General features: G+C 44.7%; 1 protein-coding gene across 1 annotated transcript; it reads left to right on the top strand.

Moving 5' to 3' along the window:
- The first annotated feature begins 1,061 nt into the window (after nt 1–1,061).
- ABRACL (ABRA C-terminal like) lies at nt 1,062–19,161 on the top strand. The gene is made up of 3 exons (XM_066605490.1): nt 1,062–1,233; nt 14,044–14,114; nt 18,730–19,161. Exons 2-3 carry the CDS (start codon nt 14,054–14,056, stop codon nt 18,912–18,914), a joined length of 246 nt encoding a protein of 81 aa, XP_066461587.1. The 5' UTR covers nt 1,062–1,233; nt 14,044–14,053; the 3' UTR covers nt 18,915–19,161.
- Nucleotides 19,162–25,191: the final 6,030 nt, after the last annotated feature.

Here is a 25,191-nt window from a genome sequence, read left to right as displayed (position 1 = left end):
ATAAGAAGCCGCCCCCATCTTGTACAAATGCATCATTTAACCCTTGCATCACAATACACCTACCTTAAGCACATTACCCCCATATATCCCTTCTTAAGCAGAGGCAACCTTCCTTAGCCCTTTAAGCTAAGCATACGGGCTGAAAGTAGGTGACCTGTGGATATAAGTATCTACCTCCCCCGCCATTCCCTCGATGTGAGCAGCACTGCTAAGTGGTCCTTCCATTATAATACTAGAACAGGGGGATTATGTGGCGTGCCACTTAATTCATTCAGCGGCTGTTTTTAGAACTTACACACTGTGGGAGGCAAGTATAATACTTAGGGGTCATGTCCACGACCGTGTTTTCACCGCATACCACACGTGTGTTACATGGCTGCGTGATACACACTGGAGTCGATGGACTTTCACTGATCCATGTAGAAGCTGCATGAGAAATAGATGGCAGCATGCTGTATTTCTGTGTATCACACAGGATGAGCCCTATACATTTGCATAGGCAGTGTATGAAGCGCTGTGCATACACAATACATTCCGTATGGGCGGAGTTTTCATATGCATCCCTGTTTTGAAACAGAGCGGGTAGTTTATTTATTTTTTTTAAAGTCACAGTGCATGTCCATGTAACACGCAGGAATGTACAGTGCAGCTGCAGCCATATGGGGTCTCTGCAGGGAGACCTGCAGCCTATTATGCATACAAGAGGCTTTACTCAGCTGGTCACCTACCTTCAGCCCATAGGTTTTGCTCCTAGGGCTGAAGGTAGGTGACAGAGTCCCTTGCAGCAGTTGATAACTCCGGCCGCACACGCCCCCACACGCTTCCTCCCACCCAGCAGCGCACCGAAGCAGGAAGAACACGCAGGAGGTCATGTGACTGCACTACACCACGTGACCTCCAGCGGCTCGCGCCCACCTCCAGATGTGGTCGGGAAGCTGTGACGTGCGCGGGGCTCGGCATGCAGTGCGCCTGCGCGGTCCTGAGGCAGGGTGCAGCGAGCTCTGCGCTTCTCACCGAGTTACCTCGTCAGGCACATAATAATGCTGGCGTGCTGCCTCCTCCCCATTTCCTCCCGGCTTTCATTCAATAGGCTTCTCGCCGCTCCTATGGGCGGCCCCGGTGCTGCTAGCATTAACTGCGTCTTACACAAAGCGTTTCCTTCCTCCTTTCTTGTATTGATCCGGTGTGACCTGTCCCGGCCGCCGTAGACCCCCGTGCACGGTCACCTGAGCGGTGAGTAGGGGGTGTGAGGGGTGCCTGTACCATGCAGGGCACATGCCATAAGCTGTGCGGCGGGCTGCCTGCGTCATTCTCTGTAACTGTGTTCTCCATATATGGATGCAGCTGAGAGCTCTGAAGTGTCAGTACGCTGCGTATGGGGAAGCGTACGCCAATGTGTCTTATCTGTGCCGCGGAGCACCTGACATGGGGCTCATTCACACGGCGCAGTGTGTCACATGCTGAATACAGCCATTGGGTCCAGCGAGTTCATTCGCAGCTGCGTATTTGTCACATGACTTTCGGTTCCGTGAACCTCCCGCGGCGTGACCTATTCTGGCACGTATTACGCACTGTAATAGCTCGCTGACATCAATGGGCGTGTGTAAATACCAGGAAACCCGCATATTCGCGCACAATCATTGGGGTTTTGCACTTTTTTTTTTATATATGTAAAAAAAAAAAAAAACACCGAAGCGCCAAATATGAGCATATCGGAGCCTCTTAATACGCTGCCTATTGACAGGGTGAAATCCGCACACGGCTGTATTGTCGCACCCTCACGGCTCCCTCACACTGGCAATGGCCATTTTTGCTGCGAGAAAATCGCGTTTTTGTTTCTGTGATTTTTTTTTTTTTTTTTTTTTTTTTGCGCGTCTGCAATGCTTTTCCCTAAGAGTAATCTCGCATTGCATCGCTGCCGCTCGCAATCTTTCTTGCGTGATTAAGGCACGCGGAAGTCAATGGGAGTTTCTAATGTTAAAAACGCATTGCACGAAAATAACAAGTTCGCGCATTACAATGCGATTTAAAAGGAGGCTTCATAGGAAAACGTGGGAGATGAGGGAAAAAAAATAAAAATCGCAAAATGCAGAAAGAGCGCACCATGATTTTTTTTTCACTCCACATCGCTTGAGGGAACAGATTGGTTTCATAATTCTGCGTCGCTCAAAAACGCACAATTTTCTTGCAAGTCCGAAGGCGCCCGAAGGTTGCTCTCACAGCCCGCTTCTGATGGCGATTAGTGCAGCGTTTCAAACAACGCCTCCATTGAAATGCTCATGTGCAGCGTTTCTAACTGCGCAATTTTGGAGCACCAGCTGCTCTGTTTGCAGATTGTAGCGCTACTTAACGCACCTCCTCACCCATCACACTTGGTCACCCATGTGGAAACCTTTCACAAGGTTCTGCTGACGCCTCTCTTTTTTCCTTCTCTCTGACTACCTGGCAGTTTAGAGTCAGGTGTCTGTGTCTGGAAACTTGTGCCCCAACTTTTCTATACTTGAACCTTGCTCTGGGCTGTTAACCCCCCCCCATCCCCTTTCCCCTTCTACCCCCAAACGGCCCCTTTGAAGGCAACCATAATGCTGATGTGGTCCTTGGTGGAAATGAGTCTGACACCCCTCAGCTATTGGATGAGAACATGTATGTATGGTATTGGACAGCAATGACTTTTCCATCAGGAATGGCCGTCTTTAAGCTTTATTTCTTTGAGGCTTTTCATGGTTTTTAAAGCTTTTATTTTACTGCAGTAGTAATTATCGCAAAATAAAAAGTCTGCATAAATACAGCCTCATGGCAAATCCTTGTGCTAGTAATTCTCATTGTACGAGCCCTTACTGTGCAACATCTATATTCCCTTACTAGGGGATATCCAGATCCCATTCAGGACCTTCCTCTATGATCCCAAGAGCAACTCCCATGCCTGCAGCCTCCATGTTCATGTGACCCCCTCTAATACTGCTGTCTCCAAACATGTGATGATCATTTGATGGCTGATGGGCTTACACAAGGAGAGGGTTATGGGGTTAATAACCTCAGCCCTCATGGATGCCCCCCGCCCCCCTCCGTGGCTCCTCTCCAGCTCCTATAGTCTAATCTGCTGGTGGAACCAACTCCATGAGATGTTTACCGTTCACCACCAGATGACAGACCTCAGTACATAAAGCAGGCAAGGGCTCGTCACATCCGCGTTAACGGATTCTTTTTGCCTTTTATGAGAACTGGCCCCATTGGCTATTATAATGGAGTCTGTTCCGTTGCTGTCCGGCATTTTACACTACAGAATAGCGCGGCATGCAGCATTATTACGTCCTGTATTCTAGCCTCAGATGCCGATGTAAACGGGCCGGAAGAGATTCACAGCTCCACCGTCTCCACATTATTGATTCCCGTAGGAGTGCGTGTATAATTGTATATAATGTTTGTATATCAAGCACTCTCAACCTTTGCATCCCCATCTGTGGAAGACATGGAGGCCCCAAGTTCAATCCACTTGTGAATGCCAAACGTTCCGTAAATGCCCAATTTTAGGCACTTTAGCATACACCCCCCAAACGGTGTGACCTATTTTAAGCCCTGTTTCACACGAGCGACAGCAATATTGCCCTGAGAAAATATTAGCACTATCACATCTGTTTTTTCTTGCGGCAATATCACGATTTTGTGGCACTTTTTTGCTAGGATTTTCGGGTGGACTGGAAATATAAGCCCTACCCTGAAAATAATCTATCTGCCTTTAAAAAAAAAAAGAAACTCAACAATACATCACCTAACAGGCACAGTCCGCTCCACCACACTTCTCTGCAGCTTCGGAACACTTGCTTGTAGTTTTCAGCCAAAGCTTCCTGGTCAGGGGTTCAAAAACCATGCCACCAGGAAGCGCTGGCTCTGATTGGCTGAGCCACGCCACTCAAAAACCAATCACTGCAGCGCTTGATGAACCAATCACAGCCATCGCATTGAATGGCTGTGATTGGTTCATCGAGCGCTGCAGTGATTGGCTGAGTCAGTGGGTCCCTCCAGTCTGTTGTGTGTATGGCCTATGAAGCTGCTGTTAACAGCAGCACAGGAAAGATTGCTGACTAAAGAGTAAAAGAAAATTACAGAAAAAATGCGATCAGTATGTTTAAAAAAAAAGGGCTATATATTACATTTTAAGAGTTCAGTCTGTAAACAGGACTGAGGTGCAATAGTAGACAGAGTCTGTGTACAACCATGGTGCTGTTTCTGTAAAAAAAAATATATATATATAAACAAATAAATAATAAAAGATGGGGTGGGGGTTGTATTTAGTAACATCAACATTTTAAATGCTGGTCTGAATATAAACCCCACCCGTGTGCCTACACACAAACTACACCAGTCATGAACTGGAGAGATTTCCGGTATAATTTTTACACTACTTTTGGCGTGATAAATTTCCTCACAGCATTTTTTTAGCGTTTTTTATGGAAAGCTTTTCATAGCGTGATCCGTTGGCCAATAATTGCACTACCGGTCAAAAGTTTTGTAACACCTCAAAATTTCCCAATTATTTCCTACATTAACACAGTTCAAGTTCAGCAATAATGTGAAATGGTTCAAAAGTAAGTCAAAACAAAAATATTATTCAATTTTAGGGTGGCTTCAGACGAGCGTGTATTTTGTGCGTGCACACGGGCGCACAAAAACACGCATCTATTAGCCCCAATGCATTCCCTATGATGTGTGCACATGTCCGTGCTTTACAGGCGTGTGCCTGCAAAGATAGGACATGCGTGGACCATAGTGAATGCACGCATTGTTCTCAATGGAGCCGCGGCTGCTGCTGGGGGCTCCAGTAAAGGCAATGGTCTGCCGGCACCCCTGCATTGTTTTTCAGGGAAGGGCTTCCCTGAAAAACAAAAATTTTAGTGTAAAAATAAACTTACCTGTCCGCCGCTGCCGTGTCCCCCGCGAGGATGAAGAACACATCTGTCGCATGCGGCAGATGTTTCCTTCATCCTCGCTAGTAAAATTAATTCCCTGCTGCTGCACCTGACACATCTGTGACAGATGCAGCAAAGGAATTCTTCAACTCCCTATTGCAGCTGTCACACATGAATAAAATTAAAAAAAAAAAAAGAATACTCACCTTTCTTCAGCTGCTGGGGCTCAGCCGCGTCCAGCACTGCTCTCAGTAGTATTCAGCAGACAGGGATTTAAAATCCCCACCTGCTGAATGGGCTGCGCCTCTGATTAGCTGAGAGCTGCCTCTGATTGATCACTGTGCTCAGCCAATGAATGACAGCTGAGAGCTGCCTCTGATTGGTCCCTGCGCTCAGCCAATCAGAGGCAGCACTTACCATTCATGAATGGGTGAGTGCTGCCTCAGCTTTTGAATGACAGCACTCACCCATTCACCAATTCATGAATGGGTGAGTGCTGCCTCTGATTGGCTGAGCGCAGGGACCAAGTAGAGGCAGCTTTCAGCTGTCATTCATTAGCTGAGAGCTGCCTCTGATTGGTCACAGTGCTCAGCCAATCAGAGGCAGCCCATTCAGCAGGCAGGGATTTTAAATCCCCGGCTGCTGAAAACTACTGAGAGCAGTGCAGGGAGAAGAGCCGGCTGGATTCGGCTGAGCCCCCACAGCTGAAGAAAGGTGAGTATTTTTATTTATTTTTTTTAATTTTAATCATTTTTTCATGTTTTTCAGGGAAGAGCTTATATTTAAAGCCCTTCCCCGAAAAACAATTACAGGATGCTGGCAGTTGGATCCCCTACCGCAGCTGTCATCTGTGGTAGGGAATTCTTTATTCCCCGCAGGGATGAAGAATTCCTTTGCTGCATCTGTCACAGATGTGGCAGGTGCAGCAGGGAACTCTGGCACACTGGACAAAAGCAAATTCGCTGCCACTGCATTTTGTTAAGCCATGCAATACCATCTGGTGTAAGCCTAGTTAGTCAGGGGTTCATGTTACAGCAAGATAATGACTCAAAACACACTTCTAGGTTATGTCAGAACTACTTAAGTAGATTGTAGGCTTCAAAAAATGCAGTGGCCTGCGCAGTCTCCAGACTTAAAGCCCATTGATGTTTTTGAGATGAACTGGACAGAAGGCTGAAAGCAAAGCAACCTACAAGTGCAGCACATTTGTGGGAACTTCTGCAACAATGTTGGGAAAAAAAACTTCTGAACAATATCTGAATGCAATAGTAGAAAAAAATACCTCGATTGTGTAAAGGTGGTATGTCAGCCAGAGGTGGCTACTTTGAGTCAAAAATGTAGATTTAATAGTGAATTCCCTCCTCCTCACAGTCTCTTCCTCTCCCCTCCAGCCTGGCGTTTGCAATGGATGGGGGTGGAGCTAAGCTCCACTCTGTCTTGCCCACTCCCATTGCTGGCTATGGACAAGGGGAGGGGCAGGAGCTTAGCTCCGCCGCCATCCTGCCCACTCCCATTGCAAACCGCTTGGAGGGGAAGAGAAAAGCAGAGAGCCTGTGAGGGGGAGGGAAACTGCTTAGATGGAAGCGTATATCGGCCGGCCGTGAAAAAGTAACCTCATTTTGTATGGTGAACAGAAAAAACTATAGTAGGAATTCTGCTATTTCCCCCCTCCCCCCAAAAAAGTTAATAAAAGTTAAACAATACACTATAGGTGTTTGGACACAGATTTTGGTTCAGATCCTTAACAGGAAATATGCTTGTGGTGTGCATCCACACCAAAATACACCATGTGTGAATGCACCCTAAAGCCTCATGTCGACCAGAAAAATACAACCCCTGCAGAATCTGCAGCAGATTCCGCTCGGATTTGCTTTAAATGGTATTTTTTCTTGCATGCGGATATTCGCACCTATAGATAGCAATGTGGCCGATCCACGCGGAATCCGCGGTAATATGGAGCATGCTGCCGGGTTTTTTCTGCACGTGAAAAACGCAAATCGATTAAAATGCCATTTGCGGGTGCAAAATTCAATTTAATTGACTGCAGATGGCCAATGATATTCCTATGGGCAAAATGTCATCCGTGGAATCCGCAATTCAATTTTGCCAGTGGACATGAGGCCTAAGAGTATGTTCACACAGCAGAATTTGACACCGTTTTTTTTTTTTTTTGCATGGATTCCACCTCTAAAACCTGTTGACCTAGGCAAAATCTACTTGGGGATCCACGCAAACCACAGGGCAGAAATATGTGAGATAGCCTCGGATTTCTGCCATGTTTAGAGGTGGAATCCGTGCAGAAAGATCCGCATCGGATTCTGCCATGTGAACATACTCAAGAGTCAGTCTGGAATTAAGACCATTTTTAAATCCAACCTGTTCCCTGAGGCACAGAGGAGGCAGGCAAACTGTGAAATGAGAGGACCGAGTCCCTGGGCAGTCATGGCTGGCTGTATGACTTGCTGAGGAGCAGATGAGACTGCTCTCAGAATTGGGGAGCTAACAAGGCCTTCTCTGCTCCACTGAGTAGGTCCTGAGTCTCCAGGCCAACGGCACGTGATCAGCACAACCTGGAGGTGGGACTGCTTGACCTAATGGGAGCTGCAGACCATTGGGGCACAGAAAGCAGCCGAAGAGACAGCATAGATCTCAAGCAAGCTGCTGTAAGGGCCCCTCCTCCCGTGCCCACGGTGCTCTCAAGTGTTTGACAACTTTCAGCTGGCTCCGCCTCCCCCTCTCCATTCGGAGATGCCGCATCGATCTGCTGTGGGCAGCTTGAATTGTCACCGAGGGTAGATTGGCCGTCACACAAATTGGACCACCTAAAATGCGGCTCTTAAACACAGTAGCCCTGTGTATAATACAGTGCAGCAGTCGGCCCATCAGGAAGTTTCTCGGTGTGACAAATGGTCAATCTGCCCATCCCATGTTTTATTTAAATAATACTATAGGAATATATATCATCGAGGAGCCAATGTAGAATGTAAGGCAACACATTTTATTGCAGAAGTGGTAGTAGAGCAGCAGTTATAGACAAGAAAAGGGAAACCTAGAAAAGGACAAATATTCTAAACTTCTCAGCATGGCATTTACTACTTAGTTGGGATCCTATAGCCTAAATTACAAAACTTTTCCATGGAGTAAATACATTTTTTTAGTTCTTCAAGTGTTTCAATGTGAAAGCAAGATGAATGTGTTTTACTCCTTGGCTGCTTCTAAGTAACGGGTAACTTCAGTCAGCGCTGAGACTTTTCCTGGGCCATTCCAGCAGTGTAATACGATTAACCTGAAACCACTTTTTGCACACGGCAGCAACGTGACATGGAGCCGAATCCTGCTGAAATATCAATGCTTCATTAGCTTGGAAAAGATCACATGCAGAAGGCTTCAGATTGGGCGCAAGTATTTCATTATTGTATTTTGGGGGGTCATTTACAGTCCCATTCTGCCCATACCTTCTGCTGTCATACCTCCCAGATCATACATGGTATCTGTAAGGCAATCAGGATGCAAACCTTCTCCAATTCTTCTGCTTGTGTACTTTATGCTCCCGCTACTGAATGGGGAGATTAGGGTCACATCACTCCAGATGATTCTGTCCAATTGTTCCTCTGTCTAGTTAACATGGTTTTAGCCCGCTGCAATCTTTTCAGTCTTTGTTCGAGGGATATAAATGGCTTTTTTTCATGGAATTCTAGCTTTTAGATGAAATTTATTTCAGTCTGTGCCAAACAGTCCATATTCAACTTGATCCCACATTGAGACAGTTGACTTTCTATAGACTCAGACGATTTTCGTGTTACTTAGCACAATTTATATTCTTTATTCAGTTGATTTCGGAATGGAAATTGGTAAAGAAGGTAAAAGAGAAGGGGGGGGGGGGGATTTCAAGGCAAACTAAAGAGCATAACATTGAAATGGGTGTCATCCAATACAACAGTTCTGCTGTACAACTTGTCTGATATGGCATGAGATAAAATAACTACATAACAAATGCCCTGCAAATCCTTCTATCACCACGGTCTGTTGTGCACCTTTTCCTACCTTCACCTGTCTGGTTTTGTAGGGACTGAGTCTTCATAGACTTCTTCAAAAGTTTTCAAATGCCTCCTTTGGTGACGTTTCCATTAGTGGTTCTTCTAATTTCATCATAAGTACATAAGTATAGCCTTATTCATATAAAATGACTATTTTACATCACTTTTTGGGTGATTGGTCGCCCTTTTTCCTTTTTCCTTTTACTAAGTTCTACAAACCTACTACACAAAAGAAAAAAAAACAAAAAACAACCAACTTGCGACAATCACACAATGCAAAAATAGATGTTCTCCGGTCATCTTTATCACATGACCTTGAGAGCTGAATGCTACTGTGACCTCATTGGCTGTTTAAACAGTTATGCCCATTGGTTAGATTCCAGTCAAGAAAGCCGGTTCATAATAACCTGAGGATGTGGTGCTTGCTTTTTCTGATTATTTAGCTATTACTTTGGATATTATTAAGATACTTGAATGAACTTCATTCCGTTACATTAGTGAAATGCTCCCTTTTTCCCCAAAAGGGTTTTCTCACTCCCGGCTGTATGTATATAATACAAGCCCCTGTGGTCAGCTCTGTGTACTCTTAGTGTAGTGCAGCTCTCGGCAGGAAGCAGTGGGTGTGGACAATTCTTCTCTTGGTCACTTGAAAACTTCCGTAAAAGGCTGCAGCTTGCTTTCTATATGTGTTGCTCAGAGGAGGATGTGTGACTTGTTTATTCAAGAGTAGCCTGTACAGACATGTCAGCTATCACTGAGCAGCAAATACCATTCCAAATACTGTACAACCTATTGTAAATGTAAAACAAATCAATTTAATTATAATCCTAGACCAATTACTAAAACCCATATCACAAAAAAGGTAGGTATACAAAAGAAAGCCGTAGTAACCTACTCAAGTAAGATAAGTGTATTCGCACACTGTAGGGTTCTCTGCAGTAGGGCAGGAGGATAAAAAGGAACACCAATTAAGTATCTCTTACCCTAGTGTAACTTATGACCCCGATTAATAGAGTTCTCTCCCCATAAGATTGGCCCACTAACAGATTTGGCAAATTCTTGAAACTAGACTAGTCTGTATTTACTATAGAACAAGCTTTTGGTAAAATTTTGGATATGGGCCGATTGCCTAATTGTAAGAGCGGTCACTGGCACATCCTGAAACTATTGCCATACATTTGGTTTGTACAGCTGCCGTATACAGAATAGTATTATTTTGACTTTGTGTGTTTCTATGGTTGTGCCTTCAGCGTGGTCATGAATACAGCAGTATATGTGTTTCCCTGTTTCTTTCTTTCTATTTTTCTCATGCTAAAGGTAATAGTACATGTATTATATGGACAGTTATTCAGTGTAATGGCCGCCATGTGATCGGGGATGTAACTAAAGGCTCAGCTCAGACCCACCCGTGACTCATTTCCTGGGCTACATGAAAATTTGTAGCCCCTTAGGGCTCATGTCCACGCCCGTGTTTTCACTGTGCATAACGTACGCGTGATACGTGGTGAATTGAGTCAATGGACTCCATTGATCCATGCACACCAGCGTGTGGACACTGCATATTGTTATGCAAGAGAAATAATTTGCAGTATGCTCTATTTCTCTGTTTGTACGCAACGTGAGCCCTATACACTTGTACGAGCAGCGTATGATACGTTGTTCCTACACATCCCTGCTGTGAACTGAGGGGGGAATTAAAAAAAAAAAAAAAAAAAAACGCGCTGCGCATGTCCATGTGTGTGTGATTCGCAGGCATGCGCAGTGCCATATGCAGTCTCTGTCGGCAGAGCGTACAAATATGTAAAACGCTGTGGGCAGACCTGCAGCATTTTACGCATATGGGCATGAGTCTTAGGGTGGACACCCACTTGCGATTTTTATTTTTTTTTCTTTCCCTGCGATGCGACAGCGATGATTATGAAACCAATGATTTATAATGGTTTCATACTCATTTGCGATGTTTCAGTAGAGCTTCGCATCGCAGAGAAGAAATCTGCGATATCGCTCAGTGTCTTCAATGAGGCCAGCGGCAGCAGCGCTAGCACCATTGAAAACATAGGAAGTATATCGTGGACTTCTGCCACAGCTGTGGCAGAAGTCCAGGATGCTATCCCATTGCTTTCAATGGGTGCGGCGCTGCTGCCGGCCCCATTGAAAGCAGTGGCTTTTAGGCAAACCCCGCAGCATGGTTTTCGGGGAAGAGCTTGAAATATAAGCCCTTCCCTGAAAATCATCCCTAGCTGGTAAAAAAAACTTTACTCACCTCTCCGCCGCTCAGAATTTCACTGCGGCCGCTAATCCTGGGATAAGCCAGCCATGTGGATGAGATTTGTTGAAAATCTCATCCACATGGGGAAGCGAATCTGTCGCAGTAAAGCTGGCAGAATCTGGCGCTGCGGCGTGGATTCTAGGGACACAGCATGTCCATTCTTTTTTTTTTTTCTTTCTGCAGCGGCTACGCTCTCCTCTATGGGAGAGCTGGCCGCAACAGAAAAGCATGTAGCGAAGCCGCTCCAAAACCCACGGTTAAGTGCCGCGGGTTTTGGAGCTACGCTTTCCCAGCGGAAATCTCACGGTTTCTCGCTGCGGCAAAACCACAAGATTTCCACCGAGAATACGACCTGTGTGCCCCCGGCCTTAATGTTGGTGTGTGTTGTATCAGTCACCCAACTTGGCCTCTGTTTCTGACATTACTGTATGTGCTTTTGGTGTTTGTTCATTTCCTTCCAGTCTTTGCATTGCTCCTGTCTGTGGTAAGTCAGTCCCGTCTTTTGTTTAGTACATCTCTTCTGTATCCTGACAGGGAGAGTTAGTCGCGAGGTGAAGACCGTGGGGCCATTCTTATCGGGACGCCTACCCCGCTTCTAGGCAGGGTGTTTCCCATCTTCTCATTTAGCCTAGTGCGAGATTTCTCATCTGATATTGCCTGGTTGGTGTCACTGGTCCTAGCTTTAACTTGGTTTCACTAGTTCCTGCTCATAGATCTGTCTGTTTTGCAGTACCTTGCTCCGGTACCTCTGTCCATCAGGGTCAGCTGCCAACCACACCGGATCTGGTCCAAACTGGTTGGTCGGCACGGTGGGCCCACACTCACCGCTTGTAACAGGATGTATAACTTATACTAGTGGTACATATATATACTTATATATACAGAAGATACCAGAGGGTGCAATAGCATGGTCCACATCACTACGGTATATACAGGAGGTGTATAACTTTATAGATGTATATACCAGCACAGTTCATATCACTACATACAGGAAAACTATAACCTTATACCAGCTGTTCGTACATATATAATTATATATACAAAAGATGCCCAGCTTATACCAGCACGCTCCATATCGCTATATACAGGAGGATGTACATCTGCTATATATAGTGATATGGAGCATGCTGGTATAACCTGGGCATCTTATGTATATATAATTATATATGTTAAACATCTGCATATATACCACCAAATAAAATCCACACACAGGGCAAAAAAGCACACCGTGTAAAAGCAAAATACTTTATTCAATAACACAAAGTTAAAACTACATGCAAAAATTTGGAATAAAGAATGCAATGTCCATCATGTAGGTATGTCTGCAGGCTGGTTATCAAAACTTATAAATCAGCTATATAACATATAAATCCAGTGCAAATAAGCACTGTCACCACATTCAGCCAACACAGAAAGCCTACCAAAGCCCCCACGTATCTTCTGTATATGTACAACTGGTATAAGTTATATATTTCCTGTATATAGTGATATGGAGCATGCTGGTATACCATGGGTTTCCCCTGTATATAATTATATGTATAGCTAGTATGAGTTACATGCAGCACATATCTCGGATACACCATAATAATCTTATTTGGGGTTTACCTTTCATGCCAAGGCAACGAATCTCCTCCACAAGAAGGGAAACTTCATGATCTACGTTCATTGCTCCCGTTTTTTGCTATCAGAAACCTCCAGCCAGACCAATCCACGACCCACAGTGCAATGATAGACTGCAGGTGTGACGAGTCATAACTGCAGTCGCTCAGTGGAAGAGGGGACCACATGCCAGGGCAGTCTGCAGCGTGGAATTGGCTGCCCCGGGTAAGGGCTCTTCCCTCCCTGAGCGTCACCCAGAGCTGGCCTGTGTGCCGTGGCAGTTAGACAGCATATGGCGCGGGCCCCTAGCCGAGGTTCGGGGTCACAATTGCTTTTCCTAGCGGTATGCCGATACATGTGATACTATATCTTCTTTGCAGCTGCCACTGCAGGGGAATTATGTAGCCAGTGAATCTTCCCTCGGCAGAATCATGTTTTTGCTGTAGTTCTTGGGAGTCAGACTCGTGGTGATCAGATTAAAGTGGTTGTGTCTAATGTGACAACCCCTTTTAAATTGTTACACAGATAATTACTATTTTTATCATTAAAGCGTACCTGAGTTTTCAACAAGTTTTCTAAAATACACCAGTTCCTCCTTATCCTCTCATTTGCTGCTGTTTGCACCCTGCTTCGTGTTCAAGTTCTAATTTTCAGGTGGTCTTCTCTATTGTTCTGTAGCTCTGCTATTTGCAATTCACTTTCAGGCAGTGGTCATGTAGCAAGTCTAGCATTTTGCCAGTAGTTCACTGTCCTGACTTTCTTGCCCTTCTCATGCAGCATTGCACAGTCTCAGATACAATCAGCAAGTAAGCAGTATCTGAATCGCTGCCCCTCTGCTCACCCTTAATGATTGAGGCATTCTGGCTAAATGCTTAGTAAACCCACTATAATGAATATGTTCGTAACAGAAGAAACTAAAAATGTGGAGATTACTATCACTGTGTCTGCACGTTTGTCGGCCTGCAGCCTCTGAGTACATGGGAGCTCTGTACTTATCAACAGAGGGTGGATTGCAGAGAAGCTGGGAGACCTATAGTAGCAGCCAATTCAGATGTAATTTACAGTGGTAATGCAAGAACATTTTTAATGCAAGTATATAAAAAAAAATGTTTAAACTATGGTAACACAAGGTAGTAGATGAGCAGAAGTAGTCAGAAATGTTAGTGCCCCTTTAAAACTACTTGGCTATTGTAGGAATGTTTTATAAAGTATCTGTTTTGTCGTGTTTCAGGTGGATTACAATGAACGTAGATCATGAAGTTTCCCTTCTTGTGGAGGAGATTCGTCGCCTTGGCACGAAAGGTAAACCCCAAATGAGATAATTATAGGTTCACAGCATTCACAGTCATTCCTTGGTAGTGAATGAGACACCTCTGAATACTCTTGATTCAAAAATAATCATAGAAAATGCCTTTTCTCTGATAATTTGTGAGAGTAGTATATGTAGGTTAGAGATCCCAAAACGTTTGTAGCTTGTGAGCCACTTCATATGTGACGGGTGGTGTTGAGTTACACTGAATAATAAGAGAAAACGTGTGTCAAATATACATACAAATTAAAGGGCAATTACTGCAGGGGAGGCCTGGGCAAATCTTAGCCAAGTCCAAAAATTAGGAGCCAGCAATACCACGCTGTAACTAAGGAGGCCACCCTGCAACTGCCGCTATGTGATTATGCCTTAACAGATCACTTGAAGATTTGCCCCTTATCAGAATATAGCTCCCCTTGGTGGTTACAGCAGTTCCAGTAGTACAGATTGCTTGTCGTCCTATTTTTGGTACGAAGGGCACATTTATAAGGTCCTCTTACATGGGCAGATAATCTGCCATTACCAGACAATGGACATGTTCATCAGAGCTTATTCTCTCCTTGTACATCTGCTTACTATCTGGGGACAATTGTTTGTGCCCATGTAAAAGGACATATAAGGGGCAGTAGTGGTGGAGTGTTACTGCACAACAGCTACACCTCCTGTAAATGCATGTGCTTATCGCTGCCGTTTACTGTGATTCCAGCAACATCTGCATGAACTTACTTGCAGTTTTGCTGTGGCTCAGTAATGGTGCGGTTACACGATACCACGTTGTTTGAATGTACTGTATAACTTGTATCAAGTGCTCTTCTACCCATACCCCTAATAGTCACAGCAGACCCCTCACATTCCCAGTAGTCCCAGCCATATTCCCTCTGTTGCCAACCCCTTTATTAAAGTCCGCAACATCCCTCCTCTAGCCTCCCTACACTTCTAAGTAGTTACAATCCCCAGTTTGGCCCTTCTCAGTAGTCATATCCAGGTCTCCTCCAACCCTCCACCGTGTACCCAGCTCCCACAATGCAACCTCTGCTGGAAGGCTAGCTACAAGCAACTCTGGGCACATTCACATCTATGTGGGAAACTCCTTTTGGACCCCCCGGCAGAAATCCAACATGACATCCCAGACAAAATGGCACGGAAAGATGAGTATCTGTGAAAATGCTAGAAGGTACAGTAGAAGCCGGGCCGACCCTGGTGGGGTCTATTTAGCATTGCTTGATTCCGCTATAGGCGTAATCTGTTTGAGCAGAAATTCTGTCTTTCCCTTATACCCATGACAGCTATGAGAGACCCTGCCTCTTTCTGGACAGAAAACGCCCAGATCTCTTTAACCCTTTGAGGACAAGGGGCATATTTGTATAGAATCCACCTTTAATATTTATTATAGCAAGATTCTTTTATCATGTCATTCAATGACATCCCACCACTGGCCATTTATAACACTCGTGTCCTCTTAGACGTGAAGAACAAGATGCCACCGCACACAGTACGTTGTACCAGTTAATTGTTAGAGTTTTCAGTCCCTTCTTAAGTATACTATGCTATACTATTCTACAACCCAGGTATTTAGGACACTTCGTCATGCAGGGGCTTGTCCATACAAGAGTTTCAACTTGTTTCAATCTGGATGGAGAACACTTGCATAAAGCATAGACAACATTGTGCAGTAAAAAGGTCTCTGAATTGGAAAGGTTTGCAGTCTCCCCATCTGTACAGAGAATACAAACCTTCAGTACGGTATATCTTTCTGATGCTAGTATTCTATGGGAGCTTTCTTATTTACTCCAAATGAGTTGTTGGCCATGTTTCAAGTTAGTGTGTGCAAAATCATGTGATTCAGAGGGTTCTGCAGTACGAAAGATGATTAAACTAGACCTCAACTTTATCATACACTGACAGAATTGCTGTAACAATTACAAGTTGTGACAGTCATAGTAACTCGTTAATAGATGACAGGAAAGGAATGGTGATGGTAATCAGATGCTGGCTCAAACACATGATGATGGTAGTTGGATAATGGAGCAGATGGGTGATGGGGAGAATGTCATAGCAAACTTGACTGTTACTGACCCGAACTCTAGTTTACTCTAGGTTTGCCCCTAATCTAGTCCTGATGTTGACACCACTATTCCTGAATATTCCTAATGGAAACCCTACTATGACTCAAAAACAAGAAAACCAAACTAAGAGAGCTAAGAAGGAAGACCAGATTGATACAAACAGGGAAAAAACAAACTACAAGGCTAAGAAGCAAGCATTGTACTAGAAATAATTGCAGGAATAAGACTACACCAAACTCTTAGGCAAGCTTAGAGTAGACACATAGAGGGAATGCTGGAATAAAACACACATGGCTTATGCTATAGTGACATGACAGACTCCTGGAATATTTAAAGGGTTGTTTTGGGGATCACGGTAGAATCGCCATTGACGCCTGTGATAGGTGGAGAGTGGTCACGTGCACAATGAATGGCATATGACAAACCCCCCTCCTCCTGGGCACCAGCGCTGGATGGGAAGCTGCTGCAGCTGTATACTTTTTTTTCCTTTATTTTACACCATTTTAGGTCTGTAAGAATATTTTTTTAGAGATCCTGGAAAACCCCTTTAAAGAGGCTAGCCTGAGCTCCTTCAGTGTGGTCAGCTGAGCCACTGTAATTAATTGGCTCTGAGAGACGGTTGTACAGCAACAAACTAGCAGAATGGAGATGACAAAACAGGAGAATTCCTTCGGATCCTAACAAACCTTCTAGCCATGTTTTTGCAGTGGGGGTAACTGAATACTAGGCTCCCTTCCTTTTTGGCAATCGCTGTGGGTCCCAGAAGTCAGACTCCCACCAGTCTAGCATTTTCCGTCATCCTTTTTCATAATCCAATGAATGTGATAAATTACGTAGATTGGAATACCACTTTAAGATTGAAATCTCACATCAGGTTTTTTTTTTTTCAACCAGACACCGGAATCCACAAACAACAATAATCTTTATTTATATAGCGCAGCGCTTTCACAAGAGGTGAAATATCGCTTTTCTGAAAACCTTTCCTTCATTTTGCATCCACTCCTGGCTTTGGCTCAGAAATTTGCCAAAAAAATGCATGTATGACTTCTGAGGACATGAGGGTTGTGTATCCAATAGATAGAAGGCGACCTTCCCAGAACTAAACCCCGGCTCTACATAGCCCACAGTGCAGTGTGATCAGTGATATATGGCTGACAACAGTAGCATGTATTACACCTGACAACAGCTTACACTGTGGACCCTGTTGACGAATTGCATAATAGATAAAATTAATTTTAATTTCCTTTAATTCCTTCCTTTCCTCTGTAATTTTCAGTGTAAGCTGCCTTTCTAGATGACCTTAAAGTGTAACCATCAATTCAAGTGACTTTTCAGAAGAAACTGCTACATGTGTACATGAGGAGTAACACTATTTCTAGCCATTATATGACTTTTATTGTGCATTTTTTAAAACCGTTTTATCTTTTGCATGTTGCATCTCTGATTTTCAATTTGCTTTGAGCTGGTGTCTGGAGACTGCTGTTATGATGGTTCTTATACACTGTACATAGAAAGCGGAGGAGAATCTACTCTATCTTTCATATACAGAGAGTTAGCAGCAGTATGGAAGACATTATAGAGAAGTACAGAGCAGTGTAGATGTGATGGTAGTAGCAGTTTCACAGCTAAAACACTACTAGCTGCTACATCAACGTTGTGCCTCTCTGCTACTCTCTCACTTTGCTGCACCTTCCCGCTCTATGGGCAGCATTCTTATCTACCAAGGAAGAACTCAGCAGTTTTTAGAATGAGTTAACCCTTTCCAATCCACTGCCTGACCTCTGAAGACATTATGATTTAAGGCTGTATAGCTCCGATGTTGGAAGACGTCCGTCAGGGTTCTCTTACTGTATATTGCCAACCTCTCTGCTGTCGGAGCCTATCCAACGTATCGCCTCATGCAGTACTGGCTTTAGCCAGCAGATAGCGCCGTTGTATAACGGCAGAAAAAGAGTAAGCCCCCTAGGAAAACCAGGATACAAATTGGATTGGAAAGGGTTAATACTTCAGTATTTGTGTGAGTGAGGGGTAGGAGCCTGTTAAATGGAGACAGAAGCATTTTTCTCCACAAGATATGTAAGTTTCTTATATTCACCTGCAAAGTATGTTGAACAATGAAGCCTAATTAAATTATATTCCTCTATTATCCTAATTGAAGTACTATTATTTCTTATAATATAAGCTTATTGATTTCTACGAGCCCCATTTTTTTAAGGAGATGGGGCCATCCATGGCATAACACATTATTTGCAGTTTACCATGGAAACTAGCATAAATTATAGCACAAGTCTGCCTGCTAGTAGCTGTGTAGAATTGACTGTGTGACACCGACGGACAGAGATACGACCTCTCTTAATACATTTGTCACCTCTTAGTCCAGCGGTCCTGCACTAGGATCGGTGTATGAAATGCCGGTCTTACATAATATGCCCCATAGCATATAAAATGTCTCGCCCACCAGAGAAAAAGATTTTTGCTTCATACTGTCTAATCTGGAGAATCTACTGCAAAGAGTTGCTAAGTTTTGTCTGTTCCCTTACAGGTAATGATGGAAAGCTCAGTGTAAAGTTTGGGGTGCTATTCAATGATGACAAATGTGCTAATCTATTCGAGGCGCTAGTTGGAACCCTTAAAGCGGCAAAACGGAGGAAGATCGTAAGCTATGATGGAGAACTGCTTCTACAAGGTGTTCACGACGACACTGAAATCGTCCTACTTCAGGATTAGGGGAGAATGTCTGCCTCTTGTGGCTTTCTGAATGCAAGACTAAAGGTGTTCGCTTGAATGAGTTGTGTGCACAGTTAAGACCTACTTTTCTAGTTGGTCATCTGCAATATATTTCCACTCCATATTTTACTTTTTGCTTTTTTTTGGGGGGGGGGGGGGAGAGTCGGGGTGGAAGGTTGTCATACATTCCTTTTGTACCTTGATCGGATCACATTTGCAATAAAGTTTCTGAAGAATTATTCTGCAATAGTAATGTGTTTGTGTTGTTAATGGAGCTCAGACAGTCAATGCCTCAAATATTTCTTTTTTTTACTTTTATCCTTGAATCAAAAGCCTAAAAAGATTTAAAAAAAGCACATGGCTTGTCCATATGTTAGCTTGTTCTAACAAGAATTCAGAGTAGACTTTTGTCTTTTCACAGGATAAGTGCTATAGGTCTCATTGATGGGGGTCTTGTGTCCCTCTCTCCTCAGTGAGATGGAGCTTGAATGGAAAGGTGGCCAAACGTGCACTGCTGCTCTATTCACCTCAATGGGACTGGCTGAGTGACGATCCTCACAGACGTAATGAGGGAAGAGACCAGTGTTTGGGTCTTGATATGCGTTGGACTTTTTTGGGCTTTTTCAGCTTCCACAGTGAGGCTAGATGACGTCACCCCCAGTCCGCAGTATCTGTGTATGCAGCCGGAGTTGCTGCAGCTCACATGTGTGCTCTGTGCTTTTTTTTTTTTTTTTTTTTTTTTTCACTGCTGGTCATTGCCTTCTGCTCCCATCCTCCACCCACCACTGCAGAGTGAGTGGTCTTTACATTGGCATAGTATTGTTCTTTATACTATCACTGTCTCTTTCCTTTTTGAACATTGCCATATTGCTTTTTTATCTCCACTGTCATTTTAGTACTCCATCCTGCTGCATTCTGCATGCCTCTTTTCTGGGTGTACTAATTTATCAAGTTTAGCGCACCGTTTGCACAGTATTGCTCTCACATTCCCTTTTAGTTGATGTTAGATTTTAAAAACTGTGAATTGTTAATTTTCTATCATAACCAGGCCCAAAATGGTCAAAAATGGGGCATGAAAACTGAATGCAAAAAACAGTGATGGCACTGATGTACATTTCTACAGCAGAATGGCATGAACTGACATATTTTGTTTGTATAAGGCCGGTTTCACGTCTACGTTGAAACCTCCAGCTGGACTCAAAATACCGGAAGAAAAAAAGCACTGCATGGAGCGCCAGGCAACTAGGCAGAAAGTGGGCAGACCCTATTATAGTTAATGGGGTCTATCCGGTGCTGTTTGGTTTCGTCCAAAGAGAGCCGTTCGGCTGTGGCGATTGCCCTTTCCTGCTCCATGATCGGAGCAGGAAAGCGGAATCCCCAACGCTGCTGTGAAACCACCCTAATGTGGGGCCTGCTGCTCTACTTACCTGAATGTGTGACCTTATGCAAAACCATTCCTCTTGCTTGCTTCTCTTACCTTCCACTTGCAGTAGTCCTAGCATTCTCTCCATGAAGCTTGGTGCTATACGATTTTGAGCTTGTTGGGTCTTATGAATGAAATTTCAATTTTGGCTGCGAACAGCTAATATTCATAGGAAATAAAGAAGCCTTACTACTGAAGTTGCTAAATAGAAGAAGGTGTTGGTGACGTACATTTGATCAAAAGTGAAGGTACTACAGGGGTCCATTATGTTATTTGTACGACATCTGTTCTAATGCAGCTGAATATGGAACCTATTTCTGAACATAATATAAGGAATAGAGATGAGCGAGTATACTCGCTAAGGTACATTACTCGAGTGAGTAGTGCCGTAGCCGAGTATCTCCCCACTCGTCTCTAAAGATTCGGGGGCCGGTGCGGGTGACAGGTGAGTTGCGGCGGGGAAGGGGCGGAGAGAGAGGTAGAGAGAGATCTCCCCTCCGTTCCACCCCGCTCTCCCCCGCCGCTCCCTGTCGTTCCCCCGGTGTGAGCCCTGGAAGCCACTGCTGCAGTGCATCAAGCGGTACGCTAAATAGTCCGCCCATTATAAAAATAAAACTGGTGGATTATTTAGCAGTGTTGCTCAATGCACTAAGTGGCAGTTTCCAGCGCTGACACCCAGGGAACGACGGGGAAGGGAAGTATAACACTTATATTCCTGGACTCAGTGCTTCACCTACTTTTAGCCCATAAGTTTGGCTTACAGTGATAAAAGTAGGCGACAGAGTCTCCTTTTTCCAGCTCCTAACTTTTAATGACCGAGCCTCAGGATAGATTATCACTAGAGATGAGCGAGCGTACTCGGAAAAGAACTACTAGCTCGAGTAATGTGCTTTATCCGAGTATCGCTGTGCTCGTCCCTGAAGATTCGGGTGCTGCTGCGGCTGACAGGTGAGTCGCAGCGGGGAGCAGGGGAGAGCGGGCGGGAGAGAGGGAGAGAAAGATCTCCCCTCCGTTCCTCCCCGCTCTCCCCTGCAGCTCCCCGCTCCGTGCCGGCACCCGAATCTTCAGGGACGAGCACAGCGATACTCGGATAAAGCAAATTACTCGAGCGAGTAGTGCTTTTCCGAGTACGCTCGATCATCCCTAGTTATCAATCATTGATCAGCCTGAGGTCAGCCACCGAGGATCCCTAGCAATCAGCTGTTCAGGGGCCAGTAGACTGGTAAACAGAGCTGCTGAGGTTAGGTTATCAATTTTACAGCTGGAAAGCTCGTTTAAAAGCAACTTGTCGCTAGAAAATTGATATATAAGCTGACACCATAGTGTAAATGATCATAGCAACAGCATTCCCCATGTGCTTCCAGTAGAAGGAAGACTTGCATCAAAACCACAAAAAGTTTATGTAGCATGCCTATTATGCTAATACACCGCCTCAAGGAGGCAACGCCACCTTTGCTCAGAGTTAGGCCGGTGACTCTGCGTAACTCCCATAGCTGTAGTGCTGATGACCGCGGAGGCCTGCAGGCGGTCATACGCAGTACAGTTTGTTTCTTTTTTGGTTTGTAAGCGACGGCTCTGTTAACCCGCAGCTAATATACAATGCTAATTGCGTATGAACTGCGGGCTGGACACCTACATTGACATCAATGGAGGCTGTCCACGCGGATTCTGCTGCAAAATAGAGCATGCAGCAATTTTTCACATGGAAGGCGATTGCAGAATCCATAATACAAATCCAGCCTTAGGACGTCAGACTCCAAAGCCTCTTCAGCCTCTCACCACCACCCCTTTTATAAAGACATCAGCTGAAATCTCTTGTGGCGCCGTATGTCCTTCCGGCGCGTGTGCCATGATGCGAGGTGCAGAGACCTCTACTTCACTGACTCGCTGTGTGCCCTGGAAGATACGGCATTGTGTATTCCACTAGCAGAAGAAAAATCGCAGTATGCTCTGTTTTGTGATGATAGATTTGCCCCTTTTACTCGAGGCGGCATAATAGGTGTGCTACTTATAATGTACGTTTTTGTGGTTTTGATTCATTCTACTGGAGACGTGTGGAATTCTGTTGCTATGATGGTTTACACTATGGTGCCGGCTTATATACCAATATTCTAGTGAACGGTTCCGTTCAAGTTACCGTGTTTCCTAGAAAATAAGACACTGTCTTTTATATTAGTTTTTGCTTCACAAGGGGAACAGTGTCTTATTTTCAGGGGGTGTCTAATAATACCTGCTGCTGGCGTTCTGGTCCCCACACTGGCCGGGGTCGTTGCTGCATCCTCCAAAGCAGTTCTTCCTGGAAGCAGGGTTTGAATACCCAGCCTCCAGGAAGCTAATGCTCTGATTGGTTAATCGAGCACCGCATCAGCCAATGATAACCGACACTTGATTAACCAATCATAGCCATTGAATTACATCATTGAATGGCTGTGATTGGTTAATCCAGCGCCGTGTCAGCCAATCAGAGCATTAGCTTCCTGAAGACGGGGTATTCAAGCCCTGCTACCAAGAAAAACTGCTCTCTCTGCTTGAAGGAGGATGCAGCAGCTTGTAGCAGCGATGGAGGCCAGCGCGAGGACCGGAATGCTGGCGGTAGGTGAGTATTTTTAATTTTTTTCCCACATGTAGCCTAGATGGGGCTTATTTTCGGGGAGGGCTCCCCTGAAAGTTGGGGTAGGTCTTACTATCGGGGAAACTCAGTATTTAGTGTATTTTACACGTGCCAGGGCGATGTTGAGGAATCTGGTGAGGACTACAGACATTAGGCCGGACCTGGTGGTGGTTTCCCCAACTTTAACCCCTTGAGTGGCGGGTTTCCTACCACCCTGTCGTGCCCACCAGGGCAGGTTTTTTAAAATGGTCTAATCATTGAATTTCAACTAATTTTGCAGTTGCGTCTCAAGAGCCATAACTTTTTCATTTTTCCATTGACATGGCCATGTGAGGGCTTGTTTTTTGCGGGACAAGTTGTGATTTTTTTTAAACAGGGGGGAGGAAAAAAAGAAATGGGGAAAAAAGAAAAAAAGGGGCCATGTCATTAAGGGGTTAAATAATGTATTAAAGGGGTTGTCCCGCGAAACAAAGTGGGGTTATACACTTCTGTATGGCCATATTAATGCACTTTGTAATGTACATTGTGCATTAAATATGAGCCATACAGAAGTTATTCACTTACCTGTTCCGTTGCTAGCGTCCTCGTCTCCATGGTGCTGTCTAATTTTCAGCGTCTAATCGCCCGATTAGACGCGCTTGCGCAGTCCGGTCTTCTCCCTTCTGAATGGGGCCGCTCGTGCCAGAGAGCGGCTCCTCGTAGCTCCGCCCCGTCACGTGTGCCGATTCCAGCCAATCAGGAGGCTGGAATCGGCAATGGACCGCACAGAAGACCTGCGGTCCACCGAGGGTGAAGATCCCGGCGGCCATCTTCACAAGGTAAGTAAGAAGTCACCGGAGCGCGGGGATTCGGGTAAGTACTACCCGTTTTTTTAGTTTTTTTTTATCCCTGCATCGGGTTTGTCTCGCGCCGAACGGGGGGCCTATTGAATAAAAAAAAAACCCGTTTCGGCGCGGGACAACCCCTTTAAGTTTCAATTATACATAAAAATATCAAAGAATAATATATTTAAAAGAGGGGGGGGGGGGGGTATTGAAAAAACAAAAAAAACGTTTTGGCGCGGGACAACCCCTTTAACTTCCTTCTCTGGGTCATTACGACGCATGGATACCACATGTGTGATTGTATTTTTGATTTTTTACAAAGTAAAGGGAGACAAGTGTTTTTATTTTTTTATAATTTATTTATTTATTTATTTATTTTTTGTCCCTTTAGGGGACTTCCACAGGGACCCATCAGGACCCCTGATCACATTCTGGGGGTCCGATGGTGACAGCCCTTTAGATGCTGCAGTGACAGCCCTTTACATGCTGCAGTCACATAGACTGCAGCATGTAAAGGGTTAACACAGCAGAGATCGGAGGTTTTTTCTGATCTCTGCTGTAAGAGCTAGTACCTAGCTGTCCTCTCACAGCCAAGCACCAAGCTCTCCCTGCCACAGAGACCATCGGCTTGCTTCTGACAAGCCGATGGTCTCTATGGCAACCTGTAAACAAAGCAGGAGGTTGCCGACATATCGGCAATATCTTCTGCTAGTTTTTCTAAGCCCTTGCACTGCTCTGTGTGGGTCTGTGCAGGCAGAGCACACTGTCACAGCTTGTGGCATTGTGCTCTGCAGCTCCCATAGTGATACATAGCCCGGAAATCTTCCGGGTTATGTCACTGTGAGCAGTGGAGCTCCTCCCCGGAAAATTTCCGGGCGGGCCACTCAAGGGGTTAAGGCCTAATTGACATGAGCGTATTTGAACTCTGTATTACATGTGTAATACGGGGGGGGGCTGACACCCCATTAATTTGTATTGGGGTATTCAGACGTGTTATTCACACATGTAAAAAGGAATTCAATGAAGCTTGTCCTATTTTGGTCCGTATTATGAACTGAAATAACCCATTAAAGTCAATGGGACTGCATAAATATGAAGTGAATACATATGATTTTTTTTTTTTTTTTTGCATACATGTATGAAAAAGGAAAGTAGGGAACACGCACTGTTTCGGTTCGTGTAAACACTGCATATTTCACGGACTGAAACTGAATATGCCTGTGTGAATGAGCCCGAAGTAGAAAGGTAGCAGAAAATTAGCCAAGCTTAGCTCTGAAGCCCAGTCCATTACTATTTGCCAATATAGGAAGAGTTTGGCTATGGCTTTGATGGGGTGTTTATTGGGGGTTTGCCAGAGTATCCTTGCGCCAAAACCTACCTCACATGGCGTTTCTTGTGGGTTTTTTTTTCTTTTTGTGT

The sequence above is a fragment of the Eleutherodactylus coqui genome, chromosome 1 (genome assembly GCF_035609145.1).
Source record: "Eleutherodactylus coqui strain aEleCoq1 chromosome 1, aEleCoq1.hap1, whole genome shotgun sequence".
Lineage (NCBI taxonomy): Eukaryota > Metazoa > Chordata > Amphibia > Anura > Eleutherodactylidae > Eleutherodactylus > Eleutherodactylus coqui.
This window is presented reverse-complemented; position numbering and strand designations above follow the sequence as displayed.

Coding starts and splice junctions, on each gene's coding strand:
- ABRACL (XM_066605490.1), top strand. CDS start 14,054: ATGAACGTAGATCATGAAGTTTCCCTTCTTGTGGAGGAGATTCGTCGC. Junction 14,115..18,729: donor TCGTCGCCTTGGCACGAAAG/GTAAACCCCAAA, acceptor GTTCCCTTACAG/GTAATGATGGAAAGCTCAGT.